Source organism: Coffea arabica, chromosome 5c (genome assembly GCF_036785885.1).
Source record: "Coffea arabica cultivar ET-39 chromosome 5c, Coffea Arabica ET-39 HiFi, whole genome shotgun sequence".
Classification (NCBI taxonomy): Eukaryota; Viridiplantae; Streptophyta; class Magnoliopsida; order Gentianales; family Rubiaceae; genus Coffea; species Coffea arabica.
The window spans coordinates 24,949,898-24,967,741 of NC_092319.1; the positions used below are offsets into that span (position 1 = coordinate 24,949,898).

The 17,844-nt window shown below is 39.4% G+C and overlaps 1 protein-coding gene across 1 annotated transcript; it reads left to right on the forward strand.

Moving 5' to 3' along the window:
- Nucleotides 1–1,970: 1,970 nt before the first annotated feature.
- LOC140007246 (uncharacterized) lies at nucleotides 1,971–4,508 on the forward strand. Its single transcript, XM_072049948.1, has 5 exons — nucleotides 1,971–2,529; nucleotides 2,734–2,868; nucleotides 3,068–3,149; nucleotides 3,470–3,713; nucleotides 3,987–4,508. Exons 1-5 carry the CDS (start codon nucleotides 1,971–1,973, stop codon nucleotides 4,506–4,508), a joined length of 1,542 nt encoding a protein of 513 aa, XP_071906049.1.
- The last annotated feature ends 13,336 nt before the right edge of the window (nucleotides 4,509–17,844 follow it).

Below are 17,844 nucleotides of genomic sequence, written 5' to 3' on the forward strand. Positions count from 1 at the left end.
TCCAATTGGGCTGAAATTTTGTAAAAAACTACAAAACATCATTTTATACAACTTTTATGTTTTAGCCTAAGGCTGATTCGACCTCTAACATGCTCAAATAAATTTAGACAGAACAGGCTTGCTTGGAACCCTAATCTGGAATTTTAGTTTCAGACCAACAATTTTTCACAAACCATCATTTCCAACACATACCAACTCCATCTTACACTATAACAAACCATTAATCCATGACTAAACAATAATTTATATATTAAACCAGAAAATCCTCAATAAATAGGAAAATTTGCACATCTCAACCATAAGTCATGAAATAATCCACAAACTAACATATTCAACCTTTATAAACCTCCAATTTCACATCATTAAGGACAAAAGAGAATTTCCTTGACAACTTACCTTTGTAACTCCAAGAAGTAAGACAACTAGAACTTGTTCTTCACAAATGGCTCCACTCAACACCTTAAACTAGATTAGCAACTCCCTTTTGTGGAGAAATTTGGAATTTAAATGGTTGGTTTGGGAGATTCAAGCAAAAAAGGAAGGAAAATTGAAGTTTTCTCTCTTTTTCTCCCTTGAAGAGGTCAGCCAAGAAGCTTGAGAAGAATATGAATTTTTGGTCAATTTTTTGGTTATTAGTAAAGGTAAAGTTAAATGGTCAAAGTCCAAGATTAAGTAAGATGGTGACACTTGTCACCTTTTAAGTTTAAACTTATCCTCTTGTCTCTCCAATACTAATCCATCTATGTAACCTCCAATTATCTCTTAACACCTAGTAAATAAATCCCTTTATGGAAAACTTAGCCTAATCGGCCGAATTTTATCGAACTTACCGCACTAGTGGGTCCCACGTCCGGTATAGGATCTTAATTTTTCAAAACCTAACTAACACTAGAAAAATAATTTAAAAACCCTGTTTGCTCATAAAAATTATGTGTAAAATTTTTCAAATAAAGAAAATATGGAAAAGCGTGCAATAAAAAAGAATAAAACATAGAAATTAAGAAAATTACGGGTTCTCACAGGCATCATGAGGATGCAGGCGGATAGGATTAGGGAGCTTCACGAAGAGATGGCTATGGAGCAAGAACGAACTAATGTTCTTAGAGAGCAACTGCAAGGGGTCAATCATCGCTTGATGAATGTAATCCGGGAGGTTAGGGACCGTTCCGGCGGCATAATTAACAAGTGCGAGGCGCTAATCTAAGGGGTGATTGGCGCCAATGCGCAGGCGGGGGGGCCCTAGTGATGATACGCCTGGAGAAGGGAGTACCCCTAGTTCTAACCAAGGGGGAGAGTCTGTGGGCTCTGTACGGAACTAGGCTAGAAGTCTTTGAACTAACTTTTGATCCCATAAGAGGAATGGTAGGGAAAGCTCGTAGCGACTGTTTTGGCCTAGCTTTGTATATGGTCTTTTGGAGGACCCCTTTTGTTTCACAGGATGACTTTTGTGCATATTTAACTAACTGTTTCTGTATAACTGTTCGATTTTGTTATGTGTTATGTGTATATGTTTTATGTGTTTGAATGCCCTATGAGGTAGTTGTTTTGGCTAATTGTTTATGTTCATTATAAGTGAAGGGGGGTTATGTGCCCTTTAACATTATATTTATATTTGGACCTTAGATTGACTTAGATCGATGGAGGGCACTCGTAGTGGTCGAGGCCGTGGACGCGGGAGTAGGCAATCTATGTCTGAAAGGGGCACTGGAGAAACCTCGTCCGGACCAAACCCTGAACCTAGGGTTGATCCCAATGTTCAAATAGCTGCCTCTATGCAGCAAATGACTGCCTTGCTAGCCTAGGTGGTGCAACAATAAGGCCACAACCCTAACCCACCTGTCGGGAATCCCAAAAACCCTGGAAGTCATGTAGAGAACGAGGATCGGGCTCTCGAAAGGTTTCAAAAATTTTCCCCACCGAAGTTCCTTGGGGAGCCCGATCCAGATGTGGCTGAATAGTGGTTAGAAAAGATGATAGATATTTTTGCTACCCTACACTACTTGGAAGAAAGGCAAGTCACTTTTGCGGTCTTCCAACTACAAGGGGCTGCCCGTTTTTGGTGGAATATTATAAGGACTAAGTGGGAGAGAGAGCAGACCCCAAGAACGTGGGTGAACTTTGTAAGGAAATTTAACGCCAAGTACTTTCCACCCTTGGTCCACGAAAAGAAGAAAAATGAATTCATCCGACTTCGCCAAGGCACTCAATTAGTAGCCGAGTATGAGAGCCAGTACACCCGCTTGTCAAAATTTGCTCCTGAACTCATTCTAGCAGAGCATCAGAGGGTGAGATGTTTCATTCGAGGACTCAACGTAGAGATCCAAAAGGACTTGGCGATAGCCCAAATCACTACCTTCAGTGATGCAGTGGAGAAAGCCTTACGAGCTGAAAATGCAAGGCTCCAAGTGAGGAACTTCCAGGTTCGAAAGCAGGGGTTCTCGGGCGGTAGTTCTAGTCAAGGGGATAAGAGTACGCCTCTCAAATTTGGAAGGGGAGCCGGAGGGGGACGATTTTCCAATACAGCAGGAGGTACTCCGCCAAGAGGTGGCCAAAGTGGACGAGGCCGACAGAGGAATGCTTCTTAGGGGAGCTCAGCTACTGTTTCTCGGGGCCCATGTTGTTTCTGTGGGAAGCCAAACAATACGGAAGACAATTGTTGGAGGAAAGAGAGGAAGTGCTTATGCTGCGGGAGCGCAGAGTACCAGATCGCTAATTGTCCGGTCCAACCTCCAGAGACGAGAGGGACTACGCAATCATCGAAGGCTACCTCGGAGCAGTCGAAAGTGGAGGGAGTGAAACTGAAGGTGCCTGCTCGGGTGTATTCTATCAAGCAACGCCCTGTCCCTGATTCGGCGGAGGTGGTGGAAGGTACGATTCCTATCTTCCACCGTCTAGCTAGAATTTTGATAGACCCCGAGGGCCACCCATTCCTTTGTTAACCCTGACTTCATGTGTGGAATTGATATCACTCCTGTTAGTTTGCCATATGATCTGGAAGTAAGTACTCTTACGGGAGACCAGTGTTTGGTTACTAGCAAAATGTATGTAAATTGTAAAATCTGGGTAGGAGAGAGGAAGTTATTGGGAAATCTGATAAGTTTGGCCATTAAAGGGTACGATGTGATATTGGGCATGGATTGGTTGGCTAGGTACGATGCCCAACTGGACTATAAAAGGAAAGTAGTGAAATTTCGTATCCCTGGGGAGGCGACCTTAAGGCTAGATGTGAGGGGTAGTCTAGCCTCATCTGCAATAATTTCGGGTATTCGGTTAGAAAACTTTTGAGTAAATAGGCACAAGGGTTTCTAGCCTTTCTTATTAACACTCCCACCGATAAGTTGACAGTAGAAGATGTTCCAGTAGTGGGTGAATATCCGGATGTATTTTTCGATGAATTAGTGAATCTACTACCCGAAAGGGAGATTGAGTTTGAGATTAACCTGTTATCTGGGACTTCACCTATCTCTAGGACCCCCTACCGTATGGCACCTGCTGAACTCAAGGAATTGAAATTGCAGTTGCAAGACCTTCTGCAGCGGGGTTTTATCCGTGAGAGTGGATCGCCTTGGGCGGCACCCGTTCTCTTTGTTAAAAAGAAGGACGGGACTTTAAGATTGTGTATCGATTATCGAGGGCTGAACAACATGACCGTTAAGAATAAGTACCCACTACCTCATATTGATGAACTGTTTGACCAGTTGCAAGGAGCAATGGTTTTTTCAAAACTAGATCTTCGACAAGGGTACTACCAATTATTGATCTGAAAAGAAGATGTGACTAAAACTGCCTTTAATTCCTGATATGGGCATTTCGAATTTGTCGTTATGCCCTTTGGACTGACCAACGCCCCTGCCACTTTCATGGACCTAATGCATCATGTTTTTAAACCCTACCTGGACCGATTTGTCATCGTGTTTATCGATGACATTTTGGTCTACTCGAAAACCCATAAGGAGCATGTGCAACATCTCAAGTTGGTTTTGCAGACCCTGAGGGATTATCAGTTGTATGCCAAATTTAGTAAATGTGAGTTTTGGCTAGAGAAGGTTTCTTTCTTGGGGCATGTGATTTCGAGAGAAGGAGTTGCTGTAGACCCCGCGAAGGTGGAAGCAATAACTGAGTGGAAATTACCTGAAAATCCTACTGAGATCCAGAGTTTTCTAGGGTTAGCAGGTTATTACTGTCGATTTATTAAAGATTTCTCGAAACTTGCCAGTCCTTTAACTGATCTGACAAAGAAGGGTGGTCGATTTCTGTGGAGTGATAAGTGTGAACATAGTTTCCAGAAGTTGAAACGGAGGTTGACCATAGCCCCTATTCTGGCTTTGCGTAACGGTAAGGACAGCTTCACTATTTACACTAATGCTTCGAGGGAAGGTTTAGGGTGTGTATTGATGCAGAACCAAAATGTAATAGCTTATGCTTCTAGAAAATTGAAAATCCATGAGCAAAACTATCCCACTTATGACTTAGAGCTAGCCGCAGTTGTCTTTGCCCTGAAAAAGTGAAGGCATTATCTGTATGGGGTAACCTTTGAGGTTTATTCCAATCATAAGAGCCTTAAGTACCTTTTTTCCCAAAAAGAATTGAATACGAGACAACGTCGGTGGATGGAATTCTTAGAAGACTATGACTGTACAATCAACTATCATCCGGGTAAGGCTAATGTGGTAGCTAATGCCCTAAGTCGAAAGGCGCGAATATCGGGGTTAATGGTTAAAGAGTGGGAAATGTTAGGGGCTGTTGGTGAGTGGAACCCTAGATTGGAGCATAAGAAGATAACTTTTAGAAATATCCGGGTGACATCCGTTCTATTGGGTAGAATCAAAGAGGCTCAAACTGAGGATCCAATAGTTCAAAAATGGGTGGAAAAGGTAAAGAAGGAGAAAATTCCCGACTTCAATCTGAGTCCTGAGGGGATATTAAGGTTTAAGAATCGGATAGTGGTGCCTAATGACAAAAATTTGAAACGAGAGGCTCTGGAGGAAGCTTATCGATCCAAATATACAATCCATCCGGGTGGTAATAAGATGTATCAGGACCTACGACAGTTATACTGATGGGATAAGATGAAGAGGGACATAGCTCAATACGTGCAAACTTGTCTAGTCTGCCAGCAGGTTAAGGCTGAACACCAAAAACCTTCTAGATTACTGCAGCCATTGGAGATACCCGTATGGAAATGGGAGAACATCACCATGGACTTCGTTTCTAGATTACCTAGGACCCAAAAAGGACATGATGCCGTTTGGGTGATCGTTGATCGGTTAACCAAATCGGCTCATTTCTTACCTGTGAATATGAAGTATTCCATGGATAAGTTACCTCGGTTGTACATGGATGAGATTATGAGACTACATGGGGTTCCCATGAGTATAGTTTTCGACCGAGATCCTAGATTTGTGTCGAGGTTTTAGCAAAAATTTTAGGAGACCTTGGGAACAAAACTGAACCTAAGCACCACCTATCATCCTCAGACAGATGGACAGTCGGAACGAACAATTCAGACCCTTGAGCATATGTTACGCACTTGTATTTTGGACTTTGGAGGCAGTTGGGGCCAATACATGACTTTAGTGGAGTTCGCCTACAATAATAGCTACCATTCGTCCATTCAAATGGCACCGTTTGAGGCTCTCTATGGATGGAAGTGCCATTCACCTATATATTGGGATGAAGTAGGAGAAAAGAAGATTCTGGACCCAACAGTCATCCCTTGGATGGAGGATGCTCAAGAAAAGGTTAAGTTGATACGTCAGAGACTCCAAACCGCTCAAAGTCGTCAAAAGGGCTACACGGACAACTGAAGAAAAGATTTGGAGTTCGAAATTGGAGACCGTGTTTTTCTTAAAGTTACCCCACTACGAAGTGTTACTGCTGGTAGAGGAAAGAAACTCCAACCCCGATTCGTAGGACCATTCACGATTCTCCAACAAGTTGGGAAAGTAGTGTACCGACTCGAGTTGCCGCCAAGCTTGTCTCGAATTCACGATGTCTTCCACGTGTCAATGCTCAAAAAGTACTACCCTGACCCGACTCATATTGTGCAGCCAGAGGAAATTGAAGTAGATGAAGCCCTTACCTACGAGGAGAGACCTGTGCGGGTATTAGATAGAAAGGTTAAGGAGCTGAGGAATAAACAAATTTCACTGGAAAAAAATTCTGTGGAAGAACCACGGAGTCGAAGAGACGACCTGGGAGATGGAGGAGGAGATGGAAAGGAAATACCCTGAGCTGTTTAATGATTCAGGTGAGAAATTTCGAGGATGAAATTCTTTAAGGGGAAGAGAGTGTGAGATCTCGGAATTTTTTTCTTATTTTCTAGGCATTTATTTTTGACGTTTGTGCCCAATTTCTATATTTTCGTTATTATATGAATTTTCTGGGGATTTTTATGAGAAAATATGGTTTTAAAATCATTTTTCGAAAATGAGTTATTTCCTGTGATAATGGTGGTGTATAGTGGTTGTGGGATCCACTAGTGCGATAAGTGCCATAAATGTGGAAAATCCAAAGAAGTTATATTACATGGTAGTGTGAGCTAATTAGAGGTTAGCTAGTCTAATTAAGTATTGGAAGACAAAGGAAGGAGATAAACACGAAGCGCCACTTGTCATTTCCCTATTGGAGGTTGGACTTTGACTAGAGTATATTACCTTTCCTAAAGTAATTTTGACCCACAAAATCATCTCCATTTTCTTTCTTTTGGCCGTGCACCTTGAGGACAAAGAAGAGAGAAAGCTTCCTCAATTTCCCTTTCTTTCTTGCTTGAATCTTGGAAACCAACCGTTAATCTCTCAAATTTCTCCACAAAAGTGAGTTGAGAGGTGAGTTTAAGGCCCTTAGTGGAGCCATTTGTGAAGAACAAGCCCTAGCTATCTTGTATCTTGGAGTTGCAAAGGTGAGTTGTCAAGATATCTTCCCTTTCATGATAATAATGCTCAATTAAGGGATTCTAGTGGTAAAGCATGCCATTTAGTGGATTATTTCATTGGTTATAATGGAATTGTTCAATATTTTTATTTATGGAGGATTTTTCTGTTTTATATAGTAACTTATAGCTAGTCATGATGTGATAGCCTTATATTGAGTAATCTAGGGCCTTTATAGGTCAATGATGGTTTGTTGTGGAAAATTTCAGCTTTTAGCGGAAAATTTCAGTTTTAGGGTTTATATATTAGGGGGTTTTATATGGTTTGCTCATGAGCATGGAATTGGTTGTAATTTAGGGGTATTGTGACCCTAGGGAGGTGTATTGACTAGCCTCCCAATCGTGTTTACTTTCATGACCGTTTGGTGTAAATATTGGTGATGAATAATAGGTTGGAAATGTGAGATTCTTGGGGAAATGCTGTCCAAATGTTAAGAAATTTGAGTTATCTTGAATTGAGGGTGATTTGAGTGAAAATGGAAGGAGTTTGGGGTTTATTGTGTTCCACACTATTCACCCCCTTTCGCTTTCAGTATATTATATTAATAGTTCATTGCTAATGATCTGACTCGTGATCGAGTCTCAATTGTAATTTTTTTTGCTTGTGTAGGTTGTGCCGGTGATCCGGAGCCTACGTCTGGAGCTAACTTGTGAATTTATTAATCTCTTTGGTGAGTGTACCATTATATGGGTTGATGCTTAATGATTGATTGTACTTGTTATGTGAATTGAATGTCTTGAATGAGACGAGAGTGTACTTTATCGCTCTCGATCTCTTGTCTATATTACTATTACTGTCAAATGTGGAATTGTATGTGTGTGTGATTTGACTTGGCTTGGGGCTTTGCCCGACCACTTGACTGTGATAGCTGAGCTCATACCTCAGTGGTCATTATTCGAGTTGAGTCGGCAAGGGCTTGGGCGAATCAATAACAGACCTGGGGTTACTGTTAGTCGAGTGGAGTGTTAACTCCTCGACTTTAAGGTATACTCGAGTATTACCCTCTTTGTGACTTTGAGGTGTTCGGGCCTGGTAAGGGGGTGTCCGGTGGAAGGAATTTGGAGTAAAGTGGAATCTACGGTCTTGTTCCCTCTTCAGAGGTTGACAGAGTGTCAACGGATATGAGATCAAGTACGGCAAGTGGAAAACGGCTCTTGAGAACCAACTGTATCCTTTTATCCATGGTTGTCGTGATGTCATTTGTTATGTGTTCATTGGCTATGTACATTTGGGCATAATTCTACTTGTGTGTGTGGTTGGTACCTCACGAGCGTAAGCTCACCCATGTTACTTTTGTTTTCCTTACAGGAACAACTTTTGGAAACAGTGTTTTGAAGCGAGTTGAGCTAGTTAGGCCTTCCATTGTTTGTAAAGCTCCTCAATTATGAAAACCTAACTGTATTTGGTTCCTAAAATCCCTTTTGAGTTGTAAACCCTGAATATTCAAGGATGTATGAAAATGTTTCCTCATTTGTATGTGTTATTTATATTACTTGGTATATACTTGCTTGGTATATTCGTGTTTAGAATGGACTTGGGCGAGTTCGGGAACCAAACGAGAAAAGAAAAAAATTTGGCGAATTTACTGTTCATTGGATCCGGCCAACTTCTGGCCGGATAGGCTAGGGAAAGGAAAAAATTTTGTGGTTAGCCTCTGGCCTAAATCTGGCCAGAGCAATCCGGGCAGTTTCTAGCCGGGATTACTGGCCGGATTGGTAGGGGCTTTTGGCCCGTGGGTTTTGGTCTTTGCCCCCTATCCGGCCAGAAATCCGACCATGAATCCAGCTGGATAGTGACGTGTCTGTCACTGTTCATCCGCAGCAAAATTTTTGTTTTCGTTTTTCGTGTCCGATTTGAATTTTCGAACATTATATTTTCATTCGTAGGGATGTTTTGAGGAGAGTATGACTCAATAAGCTTTTGAGTGCTCGTTTCTTGAATTTTTCTCTCTTAAGCTGGGAGCGTTTGTGCGAATTCGTCTCCGTAGTCCTGGCGAGAGCTGGGCAGGCGGTCTATCGACCCCTTTGGTTCGCCTTAGGGAGAGATGGAGCCGTTACAAGAACACTTGAGAAGTACATGTTAAGTCGGACCAAGGAAACGGAAAATAAGAGAAAGGCAATGAGAAACAATGAAGATGGCAGCTTTGCCATCCTTTGGTGTTTCGATCAAAACTGAAGCTACACTTATCGGATTGAGGCAAATTTTATGGTGTTTCGAAGCTAAGACATAAACCTACATTTTCTAGGAAGACATTGACACCCAGTTCTCGTATTTTCAGGGTAAAAAATGGACGGTCAGAAGCACATGAAAAACAGGTCAGGAAAATTAGAGTTTTTGTGCAGTCAGGAATGCTCTAGCAAAATCATAAGTTAAACTGATCCAATTGATTTGAAATTTTTCAGATAGAAATTAACTCAAATCCCTATAACTTTCATGTTTTGTCCAAAAGCTGATTTGTGAGAACCCGTAAAACCCTAATTATTTTCCTAGGGTTTATTTCCCCTTAATTGCATGTTTTCTGCATTTTCTGGCTTAGAAATATTTTCTTAGTGGATTTTATGAGCAATTATAGTTTTAAGATGATTTTCCTAGCATTGGAGAAATTTTAGAAAATTAAGAGTAAATAGTGGACGTGGGACCCACTAGTGCGAAAAGTTCGGAAAAATTCGGCCAATAAGGTTAAGTTTCGGATACTGTGTGAAATTTATCGGGTGTTAAGAGATAAGTAGAATGTGTGAAGTGATTGATGTGAGAGGGAAAAAGAAAGATAAGAATGCATTAATGAGTGTGACAAGTGTCACAATATGGTTGGTTGTGACTTAAGAAACACTATTCACCTTTTGACAATTTTTTTGACTTTTGACCACTTAAGTAAATATTCCAAAAATTCACAAAAAAACACCATTTTCTTACCTTGAGTTGGCCGGCCCTTCTAGCAAGAAGAAAGAAGAAACTTCATCAACTTCAAGCTTCCAATTGGTCCAAAATCCACCAAATCAAGTGTTTAGTTAGATTTCACTCCATAAAACCTTACCTTCTAGTGCTAGTAAGGGTTGTAGTGAAGTTTGTTTGAAGAGCAAAGGTGTCCACAATCCCTCTCTCTCTTGATTTCTTGGTAAGTGTTGCTTGAACACCCTACTACCTCTAATAATGGTTATATGATGCTTAGAAGTGGCTTGAGTGTTTGAAAATGTGATTTATCTCTTGATTTGGCTTGTTTTGGTGAAGTTTTTATTTTATTGGGAATTTTTCTGGTTTAATATGATCTTGATGTTGGGGGCTTGTATGATGAATTGTAATGGTTGGAAATGACTCTAGTGAGTGTGAATTGTGGTTAAATGCAATCAATTTTGGATTTGGTGTGAAAAATGGAAAGTTAGGGTTCATAAAATCCCAATTCTGTCCGGTTTTAGAGCACTGGGTTAGAGGCCGAATTAGACTTTGCTCAAAACATGAAAGTTGTAGGTATTGATGTGTTTGAGGTGCCTATAAAATTTCAGGTCATTTGGATGAGTTTAGAGTGAGTTATGCCGTTTTTACTGTAGCTGTTCTGTTTTGATCAGAATGCGAAAACTGCGATAGTATTTGGCCCTTTTGACTGGAATTGGTTTGGATTTTGAAGTTGGTATCTTCTGATGAAATGTAGCTGGATGGCTTAGCTAACTTATGCCTTTTGAATTTCGGCATTTGGACTTGTATGGACTGAGATATACCGATTACAGTTTTCTGTGTTTTGCAAACCTGTTTTGGTGATTCTGGTTTAGTGTTTGGCATTTTTGACCTAGTTGGGCCAGGAACTGGATTGAGTGACCTTCTACATTGTTGTAGCCTTGTTTCATATAAGTCCCACAGACAACCAAGAGGGGGGGTGAATTGGTTGATTAAAAACTTAACCAAGTTTATGCACTTTTTCTTTAATGAAAATTTACCTTTCTTTTTAGTAATGATCAACCAAGTAGATTAGAAGACAATAGCAATAATAATCAGAGAAGCAAGTATAGATAAGCAATGAAGATTTTATTAAACAGAAATATAAAATAGAGAAACAAACCAAGTGTCTACCAAGCTTTACCCAAACTTGAAGACCAAACACTAGGAAGAGCAACTTCTCTTTGATGAACGAAGATCAACTAGATGTACAATGGAGGGAGCTCTTCCTCCTTGCCCTAAGCCTCACTTAGTCAAGCTAGGAAGTTTTACAATCACTCAGAAAACCCTCAACAAAGCTACACTAAAGATCCTTTCAACCACAAAAGAAATGCTCAACAGAAATTCACACCACTTTAATACAAATCTGCTTTGGAGACTATTTTCTAGCTAAAATATCCCTTGAGAACTTGTAAACAAAGTGAGCAAAAGTCACTACTTCGTTCAGACCAGTTTGATTTTAAAGGGATCCAGAAATGGGCTTCATCAATGCTTCCAACGGATAGAAGGCAGCTGAAGAGTCAACTAGCCGTTGGGGCTGTCGGACGTCCGACGATCGAATCATCGTCCGAACCAATCGTCCGATGATAGCCAAGTTGAGGTTCGGACGTCCGATAAGTTCTTTGTCGTCCGACAGCACAGCGTCCGACCTTGGGCCGAGAGCTAGCAAGTTATCTTGGAATTTTTCGGACGTCCGATGCGGTTGATTAACGTCCGATGGCAAGCGTCCGATCCTTCCGGACGTCCGATGCTTCCATGTGAGCGTCCGACGGTGCTTCCTTCCTGATGTTCTTTATCTTTTCGGACGTCCGACAGTTTCCTTTCGGCCGTCCGACCTGATTGTCCTGTTTTTGCTTCTCATTTTGGTTGTTTTACATTTCATGACATATTTGAACCTGATTCTTGGATAGACAAAAAAACACTTGTATTTGAGGAAGGTTAGACAAATATTTCAAAGTACCAAGAATGACAAACTAGACATACTTAAAAGACAATATCTTTGATCGAAAACAAAACAATGACTAAATTCATTCATATTATTCCAATCTTGTTTGCCACATCCAAAGCAACGTAGTCAGGAGATAAACGAACATATGCTTTCTTTGTTCCAACAGACCTGATCAAAGTGTTCACTTTCTTGGTCTGTATAAACAAACTTTTGTGATCATCAAAACCAAGAATAACATTCTCCCCCTTTTTGATGATGACAAAACAAAAGTTTGAAATGAAATTGATGATTGAAATGAAAACTCCCCCTGTCTTAGTGAATCCTAAAATTTAAAAATTTTGAAAACCTCCCCCTCACTTGGCTGCCCATCCGAGTTAAACAATTAAACATTAAACAATTAAGCATATCAGCCAATCCAAATTTAAACAATCAATCCAACATATCCTAACATCACTAATCATCAATCACCAATCATCACTCAATCCAATCATTCATCAATCACCAATCATCACTCAATCCAATCATTATACCATCTCCCCCTTTTTGTCATCACAAAAGGGCAACCAATCACATCAACATCAACATCCCTTTTTGTCATCCACACAGTCACAAATTTACACAAGTTCACAAATCAACATCCTGGTGACACCATCCAACACATCCATCAAAACAGTACTTAAAATAGACAATCATATTCAATAGACAATCATACAATCCACAAATTCATTACATTCACACAAGCAGAATAGACAATCATTCATCAAAATATTTAGACATTCATCAAAACAGTACTTAAACATCCACCAGATCATACCAAAAGAAACTTAAAATATCCATTACAATACATATTCATTGTTGAATACCACAAACACATAAAAGAGACAAACAGAATGCAAATGTCCTAAATGATGAACTAAGTGGATCCAGGAGTCCTCCGAGAGAGCTGATATTGAGAGAGGTCTTCCTCATCAGTTTCTTCATCATCTTCAGTAGCTTCTTCAATTGGTGCCTTGCCTTTGTCTGATGTGGAAGGGCCATGAGGAGTCACAGGAGTTGATGGATTCGGATCTGGAACTGATGAACCTGGATCAGTGGTTCGAGGTTCTTTGTCATGTGAGACTTCCTCAACCACAGGTGGAGGAAAAAGAAGGTTCTTTTTATCAAGAAAGGCAGCTTGTTGCTCAGAAGACATGGTGAGCATTAGGCCATGTTCTAGAAGAAGAACATGCTGTTTGAGTTCATGAAGAAGCTCAATTACCTCATTACTGGAAGAGGAAGATGCTTTAGTGGTAGACTTCCTAGGGTGAATGGGAGTGAGTGAAATGGGTGAAGAATCATGTACAGTCTTAGATCTTTGTTCACTAGATGATGCCCCCTTATATGCCCACAGATTATCTTTAAAAATAAGATTTTTCCTTTCAAAATATGCTCTGGTAAAAGCATAAGAAGATGCTTCTTTGGGACAAACACCTAGAATTGGAACTTTGTAAAATTCAAAAATCTTTTGAAGAAACTTCCCATAGGATAGTTTTCTTCGAGAGTCAGTAGCATAGCGAAGTAAAAACTTGCACATGACAAAGCCAAAATCAATCCGAATTTTTTCTCGAAAACAGTAAAAAAGATACAGCTCCATTTTGTTTGCATCAGTTCTATGGCCATCAGTGGGCACAAGCAAGTTTGAAATGATAGAAAAGGCAATCAAATTCACAGGAGCCAAATCATTCAACTTAGCATCAGCAGGTGAAGAAAAACTTCTTTTGAAATAAGTTAACATTTTTGTCCCATCAAAATGATTTGCAGCAGTAGGAAGCTCTTCATAAGAAAAGAAATTAGCAACCTTATCTTTGCACAAACGTTCAATGGTAGTCTTTAAAATGGAATTCACAGTATCAGAATCAAAGATTAGGTCTACCCCATTTACCCTAGACATGATCTCAGTTTGGTCAGTTCCTTTCCTAAGGTTAGCAAAAAATTGATGCAGCATATCAGGATAGTAGACATTGGGCATGGAAATGAGATGCGACCATTTCTGGAAATCAAATAGACTTAGAATGGATTCTAAACCTATGGAACGAAATTCAGAGGGGTTTACAGTTCTTTGAGGGATGACACCCTTCTGAGATATCCAGGCGTATTTGTCTTTCGCAGCATCATCAAAGAATGGAGGGAGAGGGACTGATTTAGGTGGCGGTTGAGAAGAGGTCCCCTGTCCAGATTCTGGTTGAGAAGTGGGTTGTGGAGTAGGTCGTGACATTTGACCCTTGATAGCTCCCCTTTTGAAGCGTTTGGATGTCCGTTTGACAGTAGGAAGATTCTCATCCTCATCCCTGAGTGGATGCTTGCGTCCGGCAGTAACTTTTCCTCCCCTTAGATTCACCATTGTTCTAAATGTGTGGAATGGAGGATGCAAATGATGCACACAACAGTAGGGAAGTGAATCGCACAGAAATTTTGGGACAAAAACACCTTGAACGAGATTTGACAGAGCGGTTATGCAAGAGTAGGGTTGTGAGGAAAATTTGGGGATTTGCGAAGTGTTACTCAGTTTGGTGAAATGATCAGGAGAAATGAAACGCAAACGATGGGGAAATGTTTTGGTTGAGTCAATTTGGGAATGGTAGCTACAGAATGGTACGAATTTGAGAGTGAGAGAAGAGAGGGTTTTCGTCCGAGAGGAGATAGAATAGGAAGAGACTGAAGCAAATAAGGAAGAAAGTTATTTTAAAAAAATGAGCCGTTGCACTGTCGGACGGCCGAACGAAGTTGTGCGTCCGACAGCTGCGTCCGAACAGGTGCAATCTGGAAAATGGCTGAAGAACATCATCGGACGTCCGTTCATCCTCTTTCGGACGTCCGAAGGCAATGAAAAATTTATGATGATTTTTCGAACATTCCTAATTTTGATCTTAGATGAATGAATTGATCTAATGGCAAAGCTTTTGTAAAAATATCAGCAAATTGATCTTTAGAACAAACATAATTTACACAAATTTCACCTTTTTGAACAAGATCACGAATAAAGTGGTGCTTTATTTCAATATGCTTTGTCCTAGAATGCTGAATAGGATTTTTGGTCAAATTTATAGCACTAGTATTATCACAGAATACAGGCATGCAGTCATACAACAATCCATAGTCATTCAGGGTATGCTTCATCCATAAAAGTTGAGCACAACATGCACTAGCGGCAATATATTCTGCTTCGGTTGTAGACAATGAGATTGCATTTTGTTTCTTGCTAAACCAAGAGACTAAAGAATTTCCAAGAAAGTGACAAGATCCACTAGTACTCTTTCTATCTACACGACACCCTCCAAAATCAGCATCCGAATAACCATATAGTGCAAACTCACTGGATTTAGCATACCAAAGACCATAGTCTAATGTACCTTTCAAATACCTAAAAATTCTTTTTACAGCATTCAAATGTGATTCTTTTGGACACGATTGAAATCTAGCACACAAGCAAACTGCAAACATAATATCAGGTCTACTTGCAGTTAAATAGAGTAAGCTTCCGATCATACCTCTATAATGCTTTTCATCCACATGATTACCTTCTTCATCTTTGTCAAGCTTTGTGGAAGTGCACATTGGAGTTCCAACTTGTTTTGAGTCCTCCATGCCAAACCTTTTCAGTAATTCCTTGGTATACTTTGCTTGATTGATAAAGATTCCCTCAAGAGTTTGATGTATTTGAAGTCCAAGGAAGAAATTTAATTCTCCCATCATACTCATTTCAAATTCATTTTGCATAGTGGTGGAAAACTCCTTACATAGATACTCATTAGTAGCACCAAAGATAATATCATCAACATATATTTGCACAATGAGAAGGTCATTCAACACATGCTTAGTAAAAAGTGTGGTGTCCACAATACCTCTTTTGAAACCTTTTTCAATCAAGAACCCACTTAATCTTTCATACCAAGCTCTTGGAGCCTGTTTTAAACCATATAAAGCTTTAGAAAGTTTAAACACATGACTTGGAAATTTTGTATTTTCAAAACCTGGGGGTTGATCCACATACACTTCTTGATCAATAAAACCATTTAAAAAGGCACTTTTAACATCCATTTGAAACAATTTGAAACCTTTGAAGCAAGCAAAAGCAAGAAGCATTCTAATAGATTCTAATCTTGCTACGGGAGCAAATGTTTCATCAAAATCTATTCCTTCTTCTTGTGCATATCCTTTAGCAACTAATCTGGCTTTATTTCTTACAACAACACCTTTATCATCCAACTTATTTCTAAAAATCCACTTTGTGCCAATGATAGGTTGATTTTGAGGTCTATCAACAAGTGTCCAAACTTCATTTCTCTCAAATTGATTAAGTTCCTCTTGCATAGCCAAAATCCAATTTTCATCCTTTAAAGCATCATTGATATTTTTGGGTTCAAAAAGAGAAACTAAAGCAAAATTATCAATCAATTTTCTAGATGAGGAACGAGTGTTTACCTTCTCGGATGGATCACCAATTATAAGCTCTTTTGGATGATTTTGGTTGAATTTCCAAGCCTTGGGAAGATCTTTGAGTGGATCATCATTTTTGTCTTCATCTTCCTCTTCTTGATCATTATGAACTTCATTTTCCATTTCAGTTGCTGCTGGTTCAGAACTTCCTTCATTTCCAATTGATAGCTTTTCCATTCCTTCTCGAACACCTACATCATCATCCTCACACAAACTTTTGGAATTATCATCATTGGCTTCATCAAATGTTATATGTATAGCTTCTTCAATCACAAGTGTCCTTCTATTAAAAACTCTATATCCTCTTTTATTCTCACAATACCCCAAAAATATTCCTTCATCAGATTTTTTGTCAAACTTACCAAGATGTTCCTTTAGATTCAAAATAAAACATTTACAACCAAATACTTTGAAATAACCAACCGTAGGTTTCTTATCAAAAATCAGCTCATAAGGAGTTTTCTTTAAAATAGGTCTCAAGAGTATTCTATTCATCACATAACATGCAGTGTTTACCGCTTCCGCCCAAAGATATTTAGGCAACCTACATTCATTCAACATAGTTCTAGCAGCCTCTTGGAGAGTCCTGTTTTTCCTTTCTACAACACCATTTTGCTGTGGAGTCCTTGCAATAGAAAACTCATGTGTTATACCATTATGATCACAAAATTCTGGAAAACCACAATACTTGAATTCCGTCCCATTATCACTTCTAATCCTAACAATTTTTAACCCAAGCAGATTTTGCACTTTAGCAAACATTGAAGTAAAATTCTTGAAGGCATCATCTTTATGAGCAAGAAATATCACCCAAGTGTATCTGGAATAATCATCAACAATTACAAAACAATATTTTTTACCTCCCAAGCTAGTGATTTGAGTGGGACCAAATAAATCAAGATGCAAGAGTTCCAAAGGTTTTGAAGTAGATACACACATTTTTGGTTTAAAAGAAATTTTAGTTTGCTTCCCAAATTGACATGCATCACATATTTTGTCCTTATCAAAACTAATTTTTGGCAAGCCTCTAACCAACTCCTTTTTCGAAATTTCCTTTAGTAAATCCATGTTAAAATGACAAAGTCTTCTATGCCACAACCAAGAATCTTCATTTGAAGCTTTAAGACATTTTAAGCTAGAAGAATCAACTTTATCAAGAATCACAATATATATGTCATTAAACCTCTTACCTTTGAACACAACATTATATTTGGAATCAAGTACAATGCATTCATGCTTTTTAAATAACACATACAAGTCTTTATCACACAGTTGACTAACACTAAGCAAGTTATAACCTAAGTTATCAACCAAGAGCACATTATGAACAAAAGTTTCACCATCCTTACCAACATCACCTATTCCAATTGTCTTAGCTTTCACATCATCACCAAATGTTACCTTTCCACTTGATTTTGATTTCAGCTTTATGAACAAGGAAGGATCACCGGTCATGTGCCTTGAGCAGCCGCTATCAATAAACCATTTTGACTTGTTTGATCCTTTATCCTGAAAAGATAACGTGTTTGGTACCCTTTTTAATTTTTGGGTCCATAATAG

Bases quoted from the DNA above. Each gene is read 5' to 3' on its own strand.
- LOC140007246 (XM_072049948.1), top strand. From the start codon at position 1,971: ATGATAGATATTTTTGCTACCCTACACTACTTGGAAGAAAGGCAAGTC. The intron at 2,530-2,733 runs GTACTCCGCCAA...TCCAACCTCCAG, and splicing joins ATTTTCCAATACAGCAGGAG to AGACGAGAGGGACTACGCAA. The intron at 2,869-3,067 runs GTACGATTCCTA...AAATCTGGGTAG, and splicing joins TTCGGCGGAGGTGGTGGAAG to GAGAGAGGAAGTTATTGGGA.